Genomic DNA, 15,502 nt, shown 5'->3' with positions numbered 1-15,502 from the left:
CGGGACCCCACCTGGGTAACCTGCCACGTGCCAGATGGTGTGTGGCACAGGCGTTCCCCAGGGACAACTAGCAGCCGTACAAGGTGCACTGCTGCTAGTTGTCGCCAGGAAACCAAATGTCCATGCTCGTGTGGACATAGCCTAAGAGAGCAGTTTGCCAACTGTGCAGTATATAGACTGAAAATAGAGAGGTATTTCTGCAAACAACCACATGCAGGGACTCTCTCTTCTCTCTTACACACTTTCTCTCTTTATCGTGCTGATCTTGATCCTATGGAAGCCACTAGGAAAACTCTTGTTGACTTCAGCTGAAGGGGAATCAGACCTCATATCCACTGTAGCAAACTCACTGTCCTTTATATATAATTTATACAATACAAAGCAATGTTATTTATTCTACATAAGACCACTGTCTGTTTTTATTTCTATGAGTGCTATCTATATCACATTAAGTGCAATCTAAGAGGAGCTGTTAACAAAGATATAAGCATTACTGAGAAGATGAGCTAACCCTGCTATATATATAAATATACTGACATTGTGACCTATAATGATTTTACTTTACTAAGGGCATAATCCTACAAGATGCTGAGTGCCTCTTGCAAGTTAAGTGCCCTCGATTCCTATTGACTTCCATGTGGTCACTTGAAGGATTGGGCAGTATATGTAGTTCTTTGGAAAGTCTTTAAAATGTTTATCGTCTTCCAGGTACAGTAGAACAAACTCACTCAGATAAGATGAATATATATATTTTTCCCTGCTCTTCCTACCCGTCAGCCCTGTAAACTCAACATGGCATCAAGCTGAGTTCTCCTCCAGTCAAACAGCAGCAGCAGCAATAACAATGTTGCTTTCGATACGCCTATGCAACCCCATTAGGTTTTATCAGGGCTATACGTGTGAGAGCAATATACACCCTGGAGTGGAAAACGCCTAAGTGAGGACACGAGCTGACCTTGGGAATCCTTACTGCTGCTCCTGATACGTGAACGGAGAAGAGCCCAGGTTGCCTTTGCAATCTCTGGCTGAGTTTTCAGAGTTGGCACTCAGTGGGCATAGCCCCCCTTCATTTTTACCTGTCTACTGAGTGAATCTGATATGAGTAATTGCATGACCACAAATGTGAAACTCCAGGATACCATTTTCACAGAGTCACATTTCAGGGAACTTCATTTAAAAGTTCTTTGCTTTCAATGACTGCTCTATTAAAGCTGCCTCAGTCAACAGTTCATTTCCATTCGACAACTCAATAATAAAACAATAACAATCTGCCCTAGATTCCCTCCAGAAATAGACGGTGCCTGGTGATTTTTGCAGACGAACGTACATCTTCACAGCCAAATCCAAATGAGACTTCTTGGCCCGTCAATTACTGGGTTTCCATAAATGGAGTCTAAGATCCCCTTTCCCTACAGACCACATACCTTATCTCTGTGAGAGACATATGCTGTAGCTTTAACTATTAAGTGATAATGAGGAGACAAGGGAGAAGGGACAGGAAAGATCTAGGGTAGCTAAAGCTAGCAATCATTAGATTTACAGAAGGGAAAAAACATGCTACCTAGACCAACACATTTTTTATGAATAATTGATAAGGCAGTCAGCACAATTATATCATAGAAGTGTAATATATACCCATAATTAGAAAAACAGCTTTGTGCAAAGGAACATAATACATTGAAAAGAAGATACCAGCCAATATGCCATCCTGAAATAAAATACAGTCACTATTGTGTTAGTTGGCAACATTTAAATACAGAATTTGAAAGCAAGCAAAATGTTCTTTAATCCCATTTTTTAGCATAGTCCAGGCTCAGTCTGTTCAGGAAAATACTGCAAGGCAAAATCAGCAGCTGTATTAATTTGCTGATGATTGAGAGAAAAATGAAAGTTATCCTTGTGTTTTTTCTCCCTCTTGCTACTCTAACTTACTAATAATATGAAAGTACCAATTTATTTCTATGCGAGTCTATGAGGCATACAAATTGAAAAATCAATGTAATGGAAAAAAAAAAAGATTATCATGCACTGTTTAGAATCAATCAGCTAGAAACAGAGGGGGGAAATGCGAAGGCGGAGACATGATGTTTAGAAAATGTATATATTTTCCCTACCCTAAGCTAGAATAGTGTTTGCTTAAGAAAAAAAAATCCTCCTCTTACTCTAACAGGCAGACTGAGATACATTTTTATCTAAATTGGTCTTATTTCCAATTTTTCCTGTGCAAATCTGTCAGTTGATTTTCCTCATAAAAGGCCACCAATAATATAAATATTAATCCCTGTGCCCTGAAGAACCACACATAGCACACAGCAAAGACTGCAGTGGTGGAGGGATTAATATAGTCTAAATACTTTATTAGTATGAAGTTTCAGCATCCTTCACCAGAATGCTGATGGCTTACTGTAGCCTGAAGGATAAAGTTGTATACTATGTAATGGAGTCCCTTTAAAATATTGATAGCAATAATTCTGTCGTGGTCTGGATCACTATTAGTAGTTTTGTTTTAATCTTACACCTCTCAGTGATGAAAAACTTTCTTTGGCCAAAATAGGCCTCTACTGATCAGAAATAATTATATTGTACAAGTCAGATGTGTAACAAATGGATCTGAGTCTCGGTTTGAAAATACATTCAAAGGAGGTGGAAAGAATGGCTACTGGCTCTGTGACAGGAGATTCAATCTTCATAAACCTGCAAGAGAGGGGAGGAAAAAAGCGACACAAATGCGCCCTACAAAAGAACAGACCAGATCACAGCTGGAAGGAAGGCAAACCTTTTAATCAGGTCCTTGAAATACAAGCTGCAGGAAGCTAGAACATTTTGGTGGACTTCAAACTCTTTGCCTTCAACAATAATTTTCAGGTCTGTAAACTCTTTCGCTCTGCGTTGCTGGTTCAACTCCTTCAACATTTCTGCAGAACAGAGAAGACAGACAGTGCCAGGGTTCCCATTAAGAGTTTTTTTTTATTTTATTATTTATTTATTTTTTTTTGTAAAGAAGAAGAGAAATAGGATATTTGATACTGTTTGTTGGCAAGATTGGCTCAACACAGACAGTCAAAGAAGTTACAAACAAAATACTAAAAAAAGAAAATTAGCAGGAACCAGTAGTCTATATACTTAATATACATCTATGTATATTAAAAATGACAATCCTAAATTTGGAAGGGTTAAAAACAAAAACAACATATTTCAGCATCAGCAAATCAGAAACACACAAAAAAATGCAATACCACAGGCACATTTAAAATAATTAGTTACAACAAAGTGCAACAATTCCACAAATTTAACCCAAATGCAAATAACTTTTTGAATGTGTTGGAATATTACTAGTAAAAATATGGTATTATGATGTAATATGAACAGGATATGGTTCAAAAGAATAAAACCAGAAGACCTGCAAAAGCAGCATATCCTAAATGTATACACTTTTGGGAAGTGTTCAACTTTTCGGTTAACAAAATACAGTAGTATTAATTAAAATATTATCTCGTATTAAAAAAAATAGCCAAGATTATTGAGACATCTTGTAAAATACTTTTAGAAAAAGGTTTAAGTTTGATAGGATGAAAGGTTAGCTTTAATGGCCTTATAATTTAAAAAATTACACACTTACAGTAAATTACTGGCCTTAATAACACATTCCATTTTTATGCTCTGAGGATTTTCACTGTCCCAACATTTTTTATTTTTAGCCTTCAATAGCTTTATAGTAACAATCAGCTTCCACACATCAGGAAAGAATCCTAATGCCAAAAATAACCTGAAAATAGCTCTGTCCTGAGTCAAGTACCTACCTTGCACGATGCTTCCTGCTACACAGGCTCTTGGTACTGAGAGAACAAAATAACAGCTTGCCAAATGTCTCCATATGTTCATGTGGACTATTAAGTAGCTTACTCAGTTTAAACTCCTGTTGGGCTTTTTAGTTGTTGGGCTTTGTCTAACGTGGGAGATCAGAATGGCTAGCAAGACAAATAATGCATAGTTCATTTGGGAGTGTGCAATGGCCTGGAAGACTGTGATCAAGCTAATAAAACAGCTGATTTGAATATTAAATTATTTGAACGTGAATGAGATTTTGGTTTTGTTTTATACTTGCAATAGGTCAAGGTCATTTTCTCAATCATCCTACCATCCATTTTCAAGAGATCTTACAGGGCCCTATTTTCATATGCAGGGAAACACTTTTGACTGTGTTAAGGGGCCTTAAAGAAGGTATATTTGTTTGTGTAGCTTTTACAGGGTTCCCCTGTACTACCTGAGTGGTGTAAGGCAGCCATGGAGCCAAGGAGAATCAGGCCCTAGTGGTCTTACAATCTATTTTCCTTCCTTCCAAAATGAAATGCAGCCACTAAGTGTCGTTCTAGAGAATTATCAGTAGTAATAACGACAAAGCATGCAAATATTCAATGGCTGTACTAAAACAAACTGGATTTCAACCTAACCCCAACATCTGTGGTGCACATTTTTCAGGCCGAAGTAAATAAATGTCACCTTGCACATTTATGTCTACTCAATGGAAACACAGTACTGTCTGAAAGGCTAATTATTCTGTGCTGAAATGGGTCAGCATTCTCCAGAGAGCAAGCAGATCATTAGAGAGGGCACAGAAATAACAGCAGGCTTGTGTCAGATCTATAATAGAGGAAAATAAACCACTCTGTCCTGTGGGTGCGATACCATGGACCATTCTTAAAGCATTCATTTGAGCTAAAAAACTGGAATATTTTTCTGGCAAATGTGAAACTTAGCTGGAATAAAAATGTTTGCTCCTTTCTAGAGAAATGTTTGGGTGACAATCATTTAATGGTGGGTTCTAGACCATCTGATCTGGGCTCCAGCCATGCAGGCCTGCTTTAGTCAAATGCATTTCTGAGACAAAGACACCAATGGATGTTGTGCTTATTTGGGGCTTGGGTGACTGAGGGACTGTTTCTACAAAAACAGCTTTGGATATTTCTTGTAATTAAACCTTGGAGAGAGAGGGAGGGGGTCTTTTCTGTCCCTTTTCTCTTCCGGCATGCAGGCTCTTCTAGTTCATTTTTGTCTCTCACTTTCAGTAACTGTATTTTTCCTCAGACCGATTTTGTATCATTTCCGGGCTTTAAAGGTGGTTACTTTTCCCGCTAGCTTGTTTTCTGATGTTTTCTCTTATCCCTTATTTATTTCACCTTTGTTTTCTGTCTGTGTCAGTCTCACTCTTTCAAATTTGTCCAGTCTGTTTTATTCCCTCCATTTTATTTGCCTTCTTAAGTGTCCGTTTTCCCCTTCATCATTATTTATACCCATGCCTATCAGCCCTTCAGAGTGCTCCATGCTGGATAAGGGATTCAGACAGGTCCTTTGTATCTGGTGCAGTTTTTCCTTTGGTACAGTCAGACAGGATGAAGCTCACTCCAATGCAGAGGCAGTTGCCTTTTCACTCCACTCTACCTGAATTCCCAGAGTCAAGCAAATGTTCAGACACACAGTGGCTTCATCTAGAGAAGCCAAGCAGTGGAACTACTGCACCTCCTACAGATGGAAGAGGTAGGGCTTAATACCTTTTAGCTAGGGACAGACATTCAAAAACCCTGAGCCTGAATTGATTCAATCTTTGTAGGTTAATCTAACCTAGCTAGGCTGAATCACTTTGTAACTCTACAGATATCCCAAAAATGCAGGCACATGCCTGCATTGGCTCAGGCAAGAAACTGGTGGGTGCTAGAGCAGCCATCCCTTCCCTTCCACAGGGCTAAGCTGAGGGGGCTGTGGGCAGGCCCCAGCAGAATTAGGGAGGGGCTCCCCCCGCTTGATATCAGAACATTTATCAGCTCTGTTATCAGCATTCATCACCCCATCAGAAAACACACAGCCTCTCCCATTAGTTCAAACTCTTCTTAAACAAGGAAGCAACAGAGGGACATTACCAGCAGAGCTGGTGATTAGCTCCAAAAAGCCCAAAGCCAACACTCCTGTCTGCCACAGCATGGACCATAGCCAGCATGTGGCCTGCTAACTAATGCTGAGGTGTCTGTGTAAGGCAGAGGAAATGGGATCCCTGCTTTGCAGGAAGTGTGTGGGAGTGGGGGGAAGCCAGGCAGACCCTGCTGTGCCTGCAAGTCTCTGCCAGAGCACCAGCCAGGGAGCTGAGGGGAGGGGTCAGCCCTGCTGTGGAGCAGAGAGCCCTGCCCAGCCCAGAGAGCATGCTGGGATGCTGATTTAACTTAAACCAGCAAGGGGTCTGGGACAGACATTTCATAAACCAGTTTGACCCAAATCAATGAAGTCTGATACTACATTCAACCAAAGTAACCTCAAACCAGTTTCAGCCATTTTTAAACTGGTTTATGTACACTGAACTTCTGTTCTGTTACAGGTGTAGACCAGTTTCTGATCATTTAAACCGGTTTATGTGTAATGTCTGTCCCTAGCCTGTTTGATGCAGGCTGGTAGGACAGGATGCCTGCAGTGTCTGGTGGGAGGATGCAGAAAATTGCTGTTGGATCTAGACTAAAAGCTAGGAGCTGCTGAATAACAGGACACAGAAAGGCTTAGGTCAGGGGTGGGCGAAATGCGGCTCGCCAAGCCATTCTATCTGGCCCACGGGGCCCCAATATTAATTTTCTAAATTTTTAAATCTGCCCTGGGCTGCCTGTCATGCAGCCCTCGATGGCTTGCCAAAACTCAGTGTGGCCCTCTGCCCAAAATAATTGCCTGACCCTGGCTTAGGCACAGCATGTCAAGTGGAAGAAAGGCAGGCAACTGAGGTCAGTGCTGTTTCCTGTGCTTGGTGCGACTGGTTCTAGTGCCTGAGACCCTAGGCAAAACATCACACAAAGACTGATCACTTGGGCTTCACATGGCATTTTTAATGACATACAACCCTGTAGCTTTCAGGTGCACATTCTATCCACATGGTTTGCAAGCGGGATTTGCGGTCCCTAGTATGCCGTATGCATTCATCAAGGGATGCGAACCACAAAGCACAGGTCTGCAGCAATGCTTCTATTTGGCTCAGACAAAATATCAGCCGGAACAAACCCTGATGAGAAACTGAAAGTCTTGTATTCACAGTTGCAGTTTTAAGCCTGTAATTCTCTCCTCTTTCCCCGATCTATTAAAGTGCTCTGAACAGAAGGATGACTAAGAACAGTCCTTTGTTTTATGTGGCTCAGTTTCTGAACCAAACAGAGCAGAGGCTGGGAGAGAGGAGAAGGAAGAGAGAAGGAAGTCAGGAGGTTGCATTGATTCATCGATCTTCCTAGCTGAGGCTCCCTTTGTATTACTAAATAACTAGCAGGCATTAGTACTGGATACAAGGTTATATCAGAACGGACCCTTATTCTCAGTGTATTTGTAATGCTCATGCTGTGCTTAGCCAGGCATTAATGATTTATGAGGACTCGGGATCAGTTGCAAAACAAATTTTTTCGCCAGGTAATAATGCCTGACAATGAGTTGTAAAGGGAGAGACAATACGCTACAGTCCTAGCAGTGAAAAATGATCTGAGATTTGTCCTGTTTCCCTGCCTGTTGGGGTGCCTGGATTCATCCGTCCCTCCCAAGGACTGGGTTTCGTAAGAGGGGCGGAAAGGAGCCCAGCACTGTTATTATTCACATGTACTGTTGGCATCTTTGCCTTTAACAGAGGGACTTTTTTTTTTCTTTTTAAAAAAGAACAGTGCAGTTGTAGTTAACAGAAAGACAAAAAGAATAGCATGGTCTCCTATGATTTCTCCTTGCAGTAATTCCATACTAAATATGTTACCTTTACAATTTTTCCTATATCTTTACTCATGTTGGGATCTAAGAAGTCAGGCTGGGTCCTCTCTATGTCTTGCATCATTAATGCTAAAGACACTGCAGTCAGAACTAAGTGAACATTTTCTTGATGATGCATGGCACAGAATAGACTCCATCTTCCCCTCCCATAGCAACACAGGCTAACAGCAGTAAAACTCAGAGAGGGATCTGAATTGAAAACCTGCAACCAAACGCCTTTATACAGTGTGAGGTGAGAATGCTTTATTTTTTTACCACTGTGCTGCTACCCTTCACAACACTGCTAAGAGGCATACAATTATATCCAGATTACAAGAAGAGGAAAGGCACAGAATGCTTAAGTACCGTTCCTGAGCCCACACAGCAAGTTCACAGCAGAGCCAGGGAGGAGCGTTCAGATGCTCCTGTTTCTAGACTCCAGTCTAAACTGTGAAATACACTCACTCCCCATTTATTTAATGGAGACATTACAGAAACCAATAAAATCCATGCTGCATGTAGGATTTGTATATCCCATAGATTCAGCATGGGCAACAGAAGGTAACTTAACTAGTAAATCCTCTTCCAAATTACACATAAAAATGAACAAGTAACTTGTTTCCCAAATGTGTTTATACTGCATGTCCAGCCCAGTATGGAGTTATACTCCAAGGAAGTTTACATCACTTCTTAATAACGTAAGTCCCAACAGCAAAGTGGAGATCTTCAAGTTGTAATAATGGACTAATTCATCCAGCTTAAATGTTGACAGATGCCACTTATTAAAAAGGTGGTATCATAAGCTAATATATAATTGGCTTTTGGAACACCCTGGCCTCACCATAAACAGTGGTTATTAAAATTTGCTTGGAAAAAGCTATTTGTTTTAAAATGACAGAAGGCAAAAAATAGCACAGTGCTGGCGACTCCTGCGTGAAGTGTGCATTAGATTTAGACGGCTTGCCCTTACAGAATTCATTACCCCATTATTCATGTTTGGGTCAAGAAGAGTTACTGAAAGTGAAATCCAATTACATTTTGGCTTAAAAGGTAATGAGATTATTTCCCAAGAATATGTTTTTGAAAAGGCAACTGTAAGTATAAACAGATGTTTTAACCACCCTAACCAGCACTGCACACACTTGCACATATTGACATGCCATAGAAGATTTTGGGTAAGCACATAAGAAATTCAAGTATGATTGAAAACAAAAAATGGTTTGATAAGAATGTGTTGACAAAGGAAGTACGTATAGTGGCCACAGTGGCATTGGACTGGTTCAATAAGAGAACAAGAATGGAGATACATTATTATTTTTGAAAGCAACTCAGAACTACACTCAGCTACAATCAGATGCTGAAACTGGTTTCCATTCCCGGAGGGGCGGGGGGCTAGGGAAAGGGGAAGCAGATTGATGCACAGACACATCTGTATGACTGTGCCCAATCCCTCTGATCTCTCATGATGATTTGACATGGGAATTGGATATTTCCAAGTTGACCGATGTGCCATCAGCTAGGGAAGAGTCCATGTGCTGTAAAGTTAAATACCTACCCACTCATGAGATAACAGCTGTAGCCTCAAATAGGGAAAGGCCCTTGTCACCTGTGACGGAAAGGAAACGGCCCCACAAAGGAAAACAGTATGAGGGATATGAGGGACAGGAGAGGGGAGGAGAGTAGGCTAGGGTGTCTACAGACATGCTCCGATGCATTCCAATTAGTCTAATTAATTAATTAATTGAGTCTGCTGGAGCTTTCTAATAGCGTGCCTCACCATCGTGTATTGAACACTTTCCTCCTTAGGACCTATGGTTATGGGCATTTATTGTGATCTCTCTACATAAGGCCAAGCTTCCCCTTGAACAGGTCAGCCAGGATCTTCTGCCAGCCTGGGCCCAAAGACAGCCAGAAGTGCATGTCTATTTTGGGTCAACATTATCACCGGTTACAATTCATAATTTTCTGAACAACTGATATGGCCCACATCCCACACTGTAAAACCCAAAACTCAAAAAGAGTCTACCTAGCTAGATCTACTATCAAGCTTAATCGCTGCAGACAACATTTAAATGAAACAATAATAAAAGAAGCAACGCAGATACCAGAAAGCTGGAAACTATTTTTAAGTCCAGTACTGAATAATGAATATGCAGCTACATAAGAACTATTTGGAAGATGCTATATTTTTCATTTTCTGACTCACCCATTCACCAGTGTCAGCGATCAGATATCCCATGGTGCTGAATAGTCTTTCCATTGTTCATATATATTCCCAAAAAGTGCAATGGAACTGAAGGCAGCTGGAAATACTAATCTCATGGGGAAGGTGAGTAGGCTTTCACTTGTAATCAGAGTCTCCCTCAATTTACTCAAAACCCTGAGATATTAGAGCACTACTTTTTTGAACCAATTTACAGTTCATTGTTATCAACAGAACTGAAATTAGGATGTACTCTAAGGACAAAAACCTCTTCACACATAGCACAAGTGACATTTCCCAGTCTTATGTTGTGGAGATAATTCTGGTATATTATTTTAACACCTTTTCTTTTTTACATCTAGAGATGAATATAAAGAGCTAAGCATCTGACTGCAGAATATGCACTTTAAATGTATTATTGGAGAGATCACTGCTGCCATAACTTTCACTTAAAAGGGAGTTCATTTTATACCAGGGGCTGTAGAAGCAGCAAAACTGTAGCTGTCTCCGGCTATCAGTAAAATCTTCTATATTGTAAAATTAGTATTGTAGGCTGTATGCTTGAAAATTTGTAATTACCTGGGGTTGTCAGTGCCTCTGTGGAAAGCCTACTTGATCAGCTTAAAAAATGAACTAATTTTACCCTATGTCTGTGATAAGAAGAAGAATAAGGGGAAAAGAAAAATACTGTCTGTGCAGTACTCCAGTGCAAAGCCTAGCCAATGGAAGGAAAGGCAGTAAGACTCGTAGTTCTACCACAAAGAGCTCCAACAAGATGCTTGGATGGAGACAGAGCTTCACATGACAGGATTTGCAATTTTCTTAGGCTTCCCTTCTAATTAAACACAAGGTTGGCTGCAATCTGCTCCATATTAGGGAAATCAGACATAGCCAAGGAGATCTTGGCAAGTCGCCACTGTGGCCTTCTATTCCATATGAAATATGCCACTATTTCATTTTGCATTACCACCTGGTTTCCAGTTAGACAATAATCTTCTCTAGAGAGAGAAAAATACATCTCAGAGCACTGGAAACTCAGAGTTGTCCTGGTTTTAATAGACATTTAGCCCTTATTGTTTTATTTGCCAGAAGAAAGGTCTGAATGTCAATAGGTGCTTAAGGGATAGCTAAAATATTTATTACTATGTGATTTGAAATGAATTCAGCTTCACCTTAATTGCTTGTAGCAGAGGACTAGCAAATAGCTTTTAGACCTTTTTGATCTCTTTATGTAGTACAAGACATTAAACTAAACATTTTCTAGTTTTGAAAGCTTTGAACAAGAAGCACCCATCTGTGAAACTGATAGCAGAATCAACAGGGCTCCCATACATGTCAGCAATAGTCAAATGCTGACCAGTGTGGGTGAATGAAACTCAAAAAAAGTGTTAACAGCATTCAGGCACACAAACAGAGACAGCAGAAATGCCTGCTTTCTAAAATGTATGAATACCAAGTTCATACCTTTTTTTTTTTATATAAAAGGAAGAGAATTTAAAATAAATCAATGATGTGCCCAAAAGAAATCACAGCTGCTGGTAGAGGCTAATAAATAAATCAATACAAGTGCAAAACATAATATTTTTCAACTGAGGATCTCAAAGCACTTCAGTCATAATAATGAATTAGGCCCCGTCTCATTTTACTCAACAGGACGACTTCCATTGACTTCAACACAAGCAAGCTATAGGGTTTTTCCTCGCTTCACAAGGTGAATATAAGTAAAGTAACACTTGGGGACTTCATATTTATTGATGGACTGTAATACACCCATTTTAATTCAAAGTAATGTAACATACTATCCATTACAGAGCAAATACAAAAGTGATTCTTTAAAATAAAATTCAGATAACATTGAGGGTAGGTGTTCCCTGTCTCCCAGGAAAGTGCTCACCTTACTAAGCTACAAAGGCAGGTTTCCTCTTACATACTCTCTTTCCTCCTCTTAACTTTTGCAATCCTTTCAGGAATGCATCTTCAACTAGGAAGATAAATGATGCTTTCACCACTGTCTAGCCATAGCCCAGAGGCCAGGGCACTTTTCTGGGATATGGGAGATGTTGGTTTAAAGTGTCCGAAAACCAGAGGGCACTAGAAACTAGGCCTTTCATTTTTGGGGTAAATGCTCTGACCACTCCGTTCTCCTCTATTTGATGTACTGGCTCAGGAAGATGTTTCCCTTCTGTGTGCACCAAATACTGATAGAGCAGAAGTGCCAAAGACATCACACTGCCAAAATGGGAGTGCTACGCATCTCCTTGGGTGGAACAAGCTCACCCTCCTAAGATGAGATGTGCACACATACATTTTGGGCTAATGGTGGCAAAGAAAGTCATTTCAGGGGAGGAAGAGGATCTAGGCCTAAATGTTAGCTCTACATATTCAGTGGGCTCTTCAGTGCTTTAAGTGTGTCATGCATTAGTTAAATGTGGATGAAAATGTCTCTTCCTCTATTGGCTAACCAATGCTCATAAAACATAAGATTCTACTACTGCTAGCAGCTAATGAAGTTATTTTTATACTTCAAATGGTAGAGGACCATGCTTTTCATACACAAAGTGTCAGGTTCCATAAAGTTGTCAGGAGATCATTACAGAAAGTGACCTCATGGGATTAAACCACAATATTTTAGAACATCACAGTACTAAACTAAGAGGCTATTAGGCCTCTTCCCAGTGCTGCTAGACACATGATGCGGTAGACAGAATTCTGACATAATCAGGGTTTGAATTACAGGAGAGCCTGGGGGGGCCTGAGCCCCCCATAAGAGACAAGAGCCCACCTGTAAGATATGAAAATCATAACTGGGGCGGGGAGGGGAGGAAGGCAGTTTTATTAGGGCATCATGATGGGCAGCCCACTTTTTTTTGGAGAGCCCCCCCCTGCAAAGGTCACAGTGTAATTTGAACCCTTGACATCATGGATCAGAATTGCCAGAACCAGCCTCTTCTTTTGAGCAGATGCAGAAGAATGAGAGGAGCGGACATCATCTTTGTGGGGAACAAAGGAGAGAAAATGTTTCAAATGGAGCCTTGGAGAGGCACCAAATCACTGCTCGGTGCCTTGATGTATCTTGTCAATAACTGGGGAAAATGTAATACAATAATGCAATGCAATTCCAGAATCTCCCCCTGGAGCTGTGAAGGGGCTCCCCAATACTGCTCATTAACGAATGGTTCTCCTGTTCTGCAACGTAAGCAAGCAACAAAAAGTTGGCGCTCATGTCCACACTTCTTCAACAGATGAAGTATACCTGTTCATCCCTATAAATGGATATAACACTTATTCACCAACACATGCACACAAACTTTTTTTAACTAGGACGTTACCAATGTCTTGTCATCTTGAGATGGACTTCACAAAGTATTTAATTTATGGGATATTCAATTTGAAATCAGAACATTACATCTCCTATTTCTAGTTCTCATCCTCTCTCACTTTATGCCCTTGGACAAATCACGGTTAGGCCAACAATTTTCGCACTAGTCTTGGAGCCTCAATCCACACTAAGGCATATAAACAACTGGCTTTGATTTTAGCAATGGTGAACAGCCAAAACCTCTGCTGATTTCAAAGGAAACTTCATATGCACATTTAGTGTTAAGTTTTAGCTCACCATACTTAAAAGCAGGGTTTGGTCTCCTCCATTTTCTCCTTCCATATGGAGCCATAAGCTTGAATGTTTTATGATAGTGCAGTACTCCTTTCCCCTCCATGCTCAGCAGCACATTCTCTCCCCTGCCACTTTCCTCCCCCATCCCATGCCCACCACTGCCACTGTCCTCAGCTGACCTGGGGCGGGCTCCAGAGCTGCTTCGGACCCATTCCAGCTTGGCTACATGTATATCCAGGTTGGGTAGAGACAGCACCAGTCCTGGGCAGATTCCCTTCCCGAACACATGCTTCTGGGCTGGTAAGGAACAGTTGTGCGAGGAGGAACTCTGCAGTGAGGAGGAACCTGTCTGCTGCTGTCCCTGGCTGAGTCCAGATTCACATGGAGCCCAAGTGGAGCAGGCAGGGGTGGCTCTGGAACTCATCCCTGGCTCTTGCTCCCAGAGACAGCGGTGGATGAGAGGGGAGGGGACATGCTGCTAAGCATGGAGGGGAAGGGGGGTTTCTTAGTTGCTTCAGGGGCATTTAAAAAAAAGTCTCTGGCTGTTGCTCCCACACTATGGTAGACAGAAAATGGGATGTGTCTGTGCCACTGCACCTCCCTACCTCTACCCCTGAATAAGTTCTAGAACAGACTGGAAGTAGGCTACAGGTTTTTGTTTTTTCCTTGCATGTGGCTGCCCTTTCAGTGTAAATCTTCATATGCTGTTAGCTTTCCTGCCCTTTGAAATTTTCTATGTTGTTTTGTGGAATAAATTTTTAATGAGAAGTGTTTTAAAATGAATCACAGCTAAAATTTGTCAGGTCTTCTTAATGTCAGGGCTTCATTAGCAGAACACTGCATATGTAAACACACGCTGCAGGAAAGGTGAGACCAAAGCAGAGCCGATAGAATTACCGTATTTACTCAACTATAAGACAAGTTTACCCTCCCCCCTCAATCAACATGGGGAAAAAGGCCCTTCTTCTTATATTTGCATACAAAGCAGAGAAGGGAATAGGTGGCTGCTGAGGCTCTGAATCTAACCCTGAGCCCAGGTCATGGACAGACCAACAGCAGCCTCCTGCCCCCCCCCCACAACACTTCCTCTCTGCAGATTCTGACCCATCCCATTCCCTCCCCCTGACTGTCAGGCACAGCTTGGCTCGTGCTCAGGTTGTGGTCTCTTCTAGGCATGGAGCACATGGAAACTCCATGGAAGCTCAGGCAACTGCTGAATTGCCACATGCTGTGCTCTAGGATGGAGTAGCCTGAGCAATATCCAACAGTAAGGAGGGTGGGGAGGGAAGGAGGAGGACACTGCAGGGAGCAGGGAGGGAAGGGGAAGAGAGTGTCAGTAGTTGGGGAGGAAGAGGCAAAGACTAGGGGTGCAGGGAGGAAGAGGCAGAGACTGGGGTGGGGGGTTTGGAGGATGAGGCAGAGACTGGGGGAATGGGAGGAAGAACAGAGGCTGTGGAGGGGTGCTGGTGGTGGAGGGGGCAGGAAGGCTGTAACGGGAAGTAGTGGGTGGGGCAGAGGGCAAGAGGGCCACCTCCCCTCCCCCCTACTGCTTTCCCTGTTGTAGCACAGTGGGGAATAGAATCCCATCCCCCCACACTGTTTTCCCTGTTGAGCACAGGGGGAATAAAGGGTGAGGAAAATTCAGGACAGCCCTCTAGTACTCAGTACTTAAGACTCTATACCTGGATAATTATAACAAATGGATAAATTCTGCATATTTAGAATCTTATTATTGGAGGGGCGGGTGGGGGTCATTTCATATTCAGGGTCTTCTTTGAGTAAATATGGTGCTACACTATACACCCATAACTGTTAATTTCGGGAGAATATAATTTGGTGAGGGGGGCATCAGCTGAATATTTTTTCAAGGTGGTAGTTTGATGAAGAATATGATGAAATGCTGAAATCCTGACACGGCTGGGGCGGGGGGGGGGGGG

General features: G+C 41.7%; 1 protein-coding gene across 2 annotated transcripts in view; it reads right to left on the bottom strand.

Moving 5' to 3' along the window:
- Positions 1-15,502, bottom strand: part of KLHL29 (kelch like family member 29) — a 668,905-nt gene that overhangs the window by 134,058 nt on the left and 519,345 nt on the right. For both annotated transcript variants that reach the window (XM_019520813.1, XM_019520814.1), the window contains exon 5: positions 2,777-2,915. In XM_019520813.1, the coding sequence (XP_019376358.1) occupies positions 2,777-2,915 (139 nt within the window). The remainder of the gene's footprint in view (positions 1-2,776; positions 2,916-15,502) is intronic.

This window comes from Gavialis gangeticus, unplaced genomic scaffold (genome assembly GCF_001723915.1).
Source record: "Gavialis gangeticus isolate Ggan-Ray unplaced genomic scaffold, GavGan_comp1, whole genome shotgun sequence".
NCBI classification, from domain to species: Eukaryota; Metazoa; Chordata; order Crocodylia; family Gavialidae; genus Gavialis; species Gavialis gangeticus.
The sequence above is the reverse complement of the archived record's forward strand: the minus strand, read 5'-3'. Positions and strand labels throughout refer to the sequence as shown.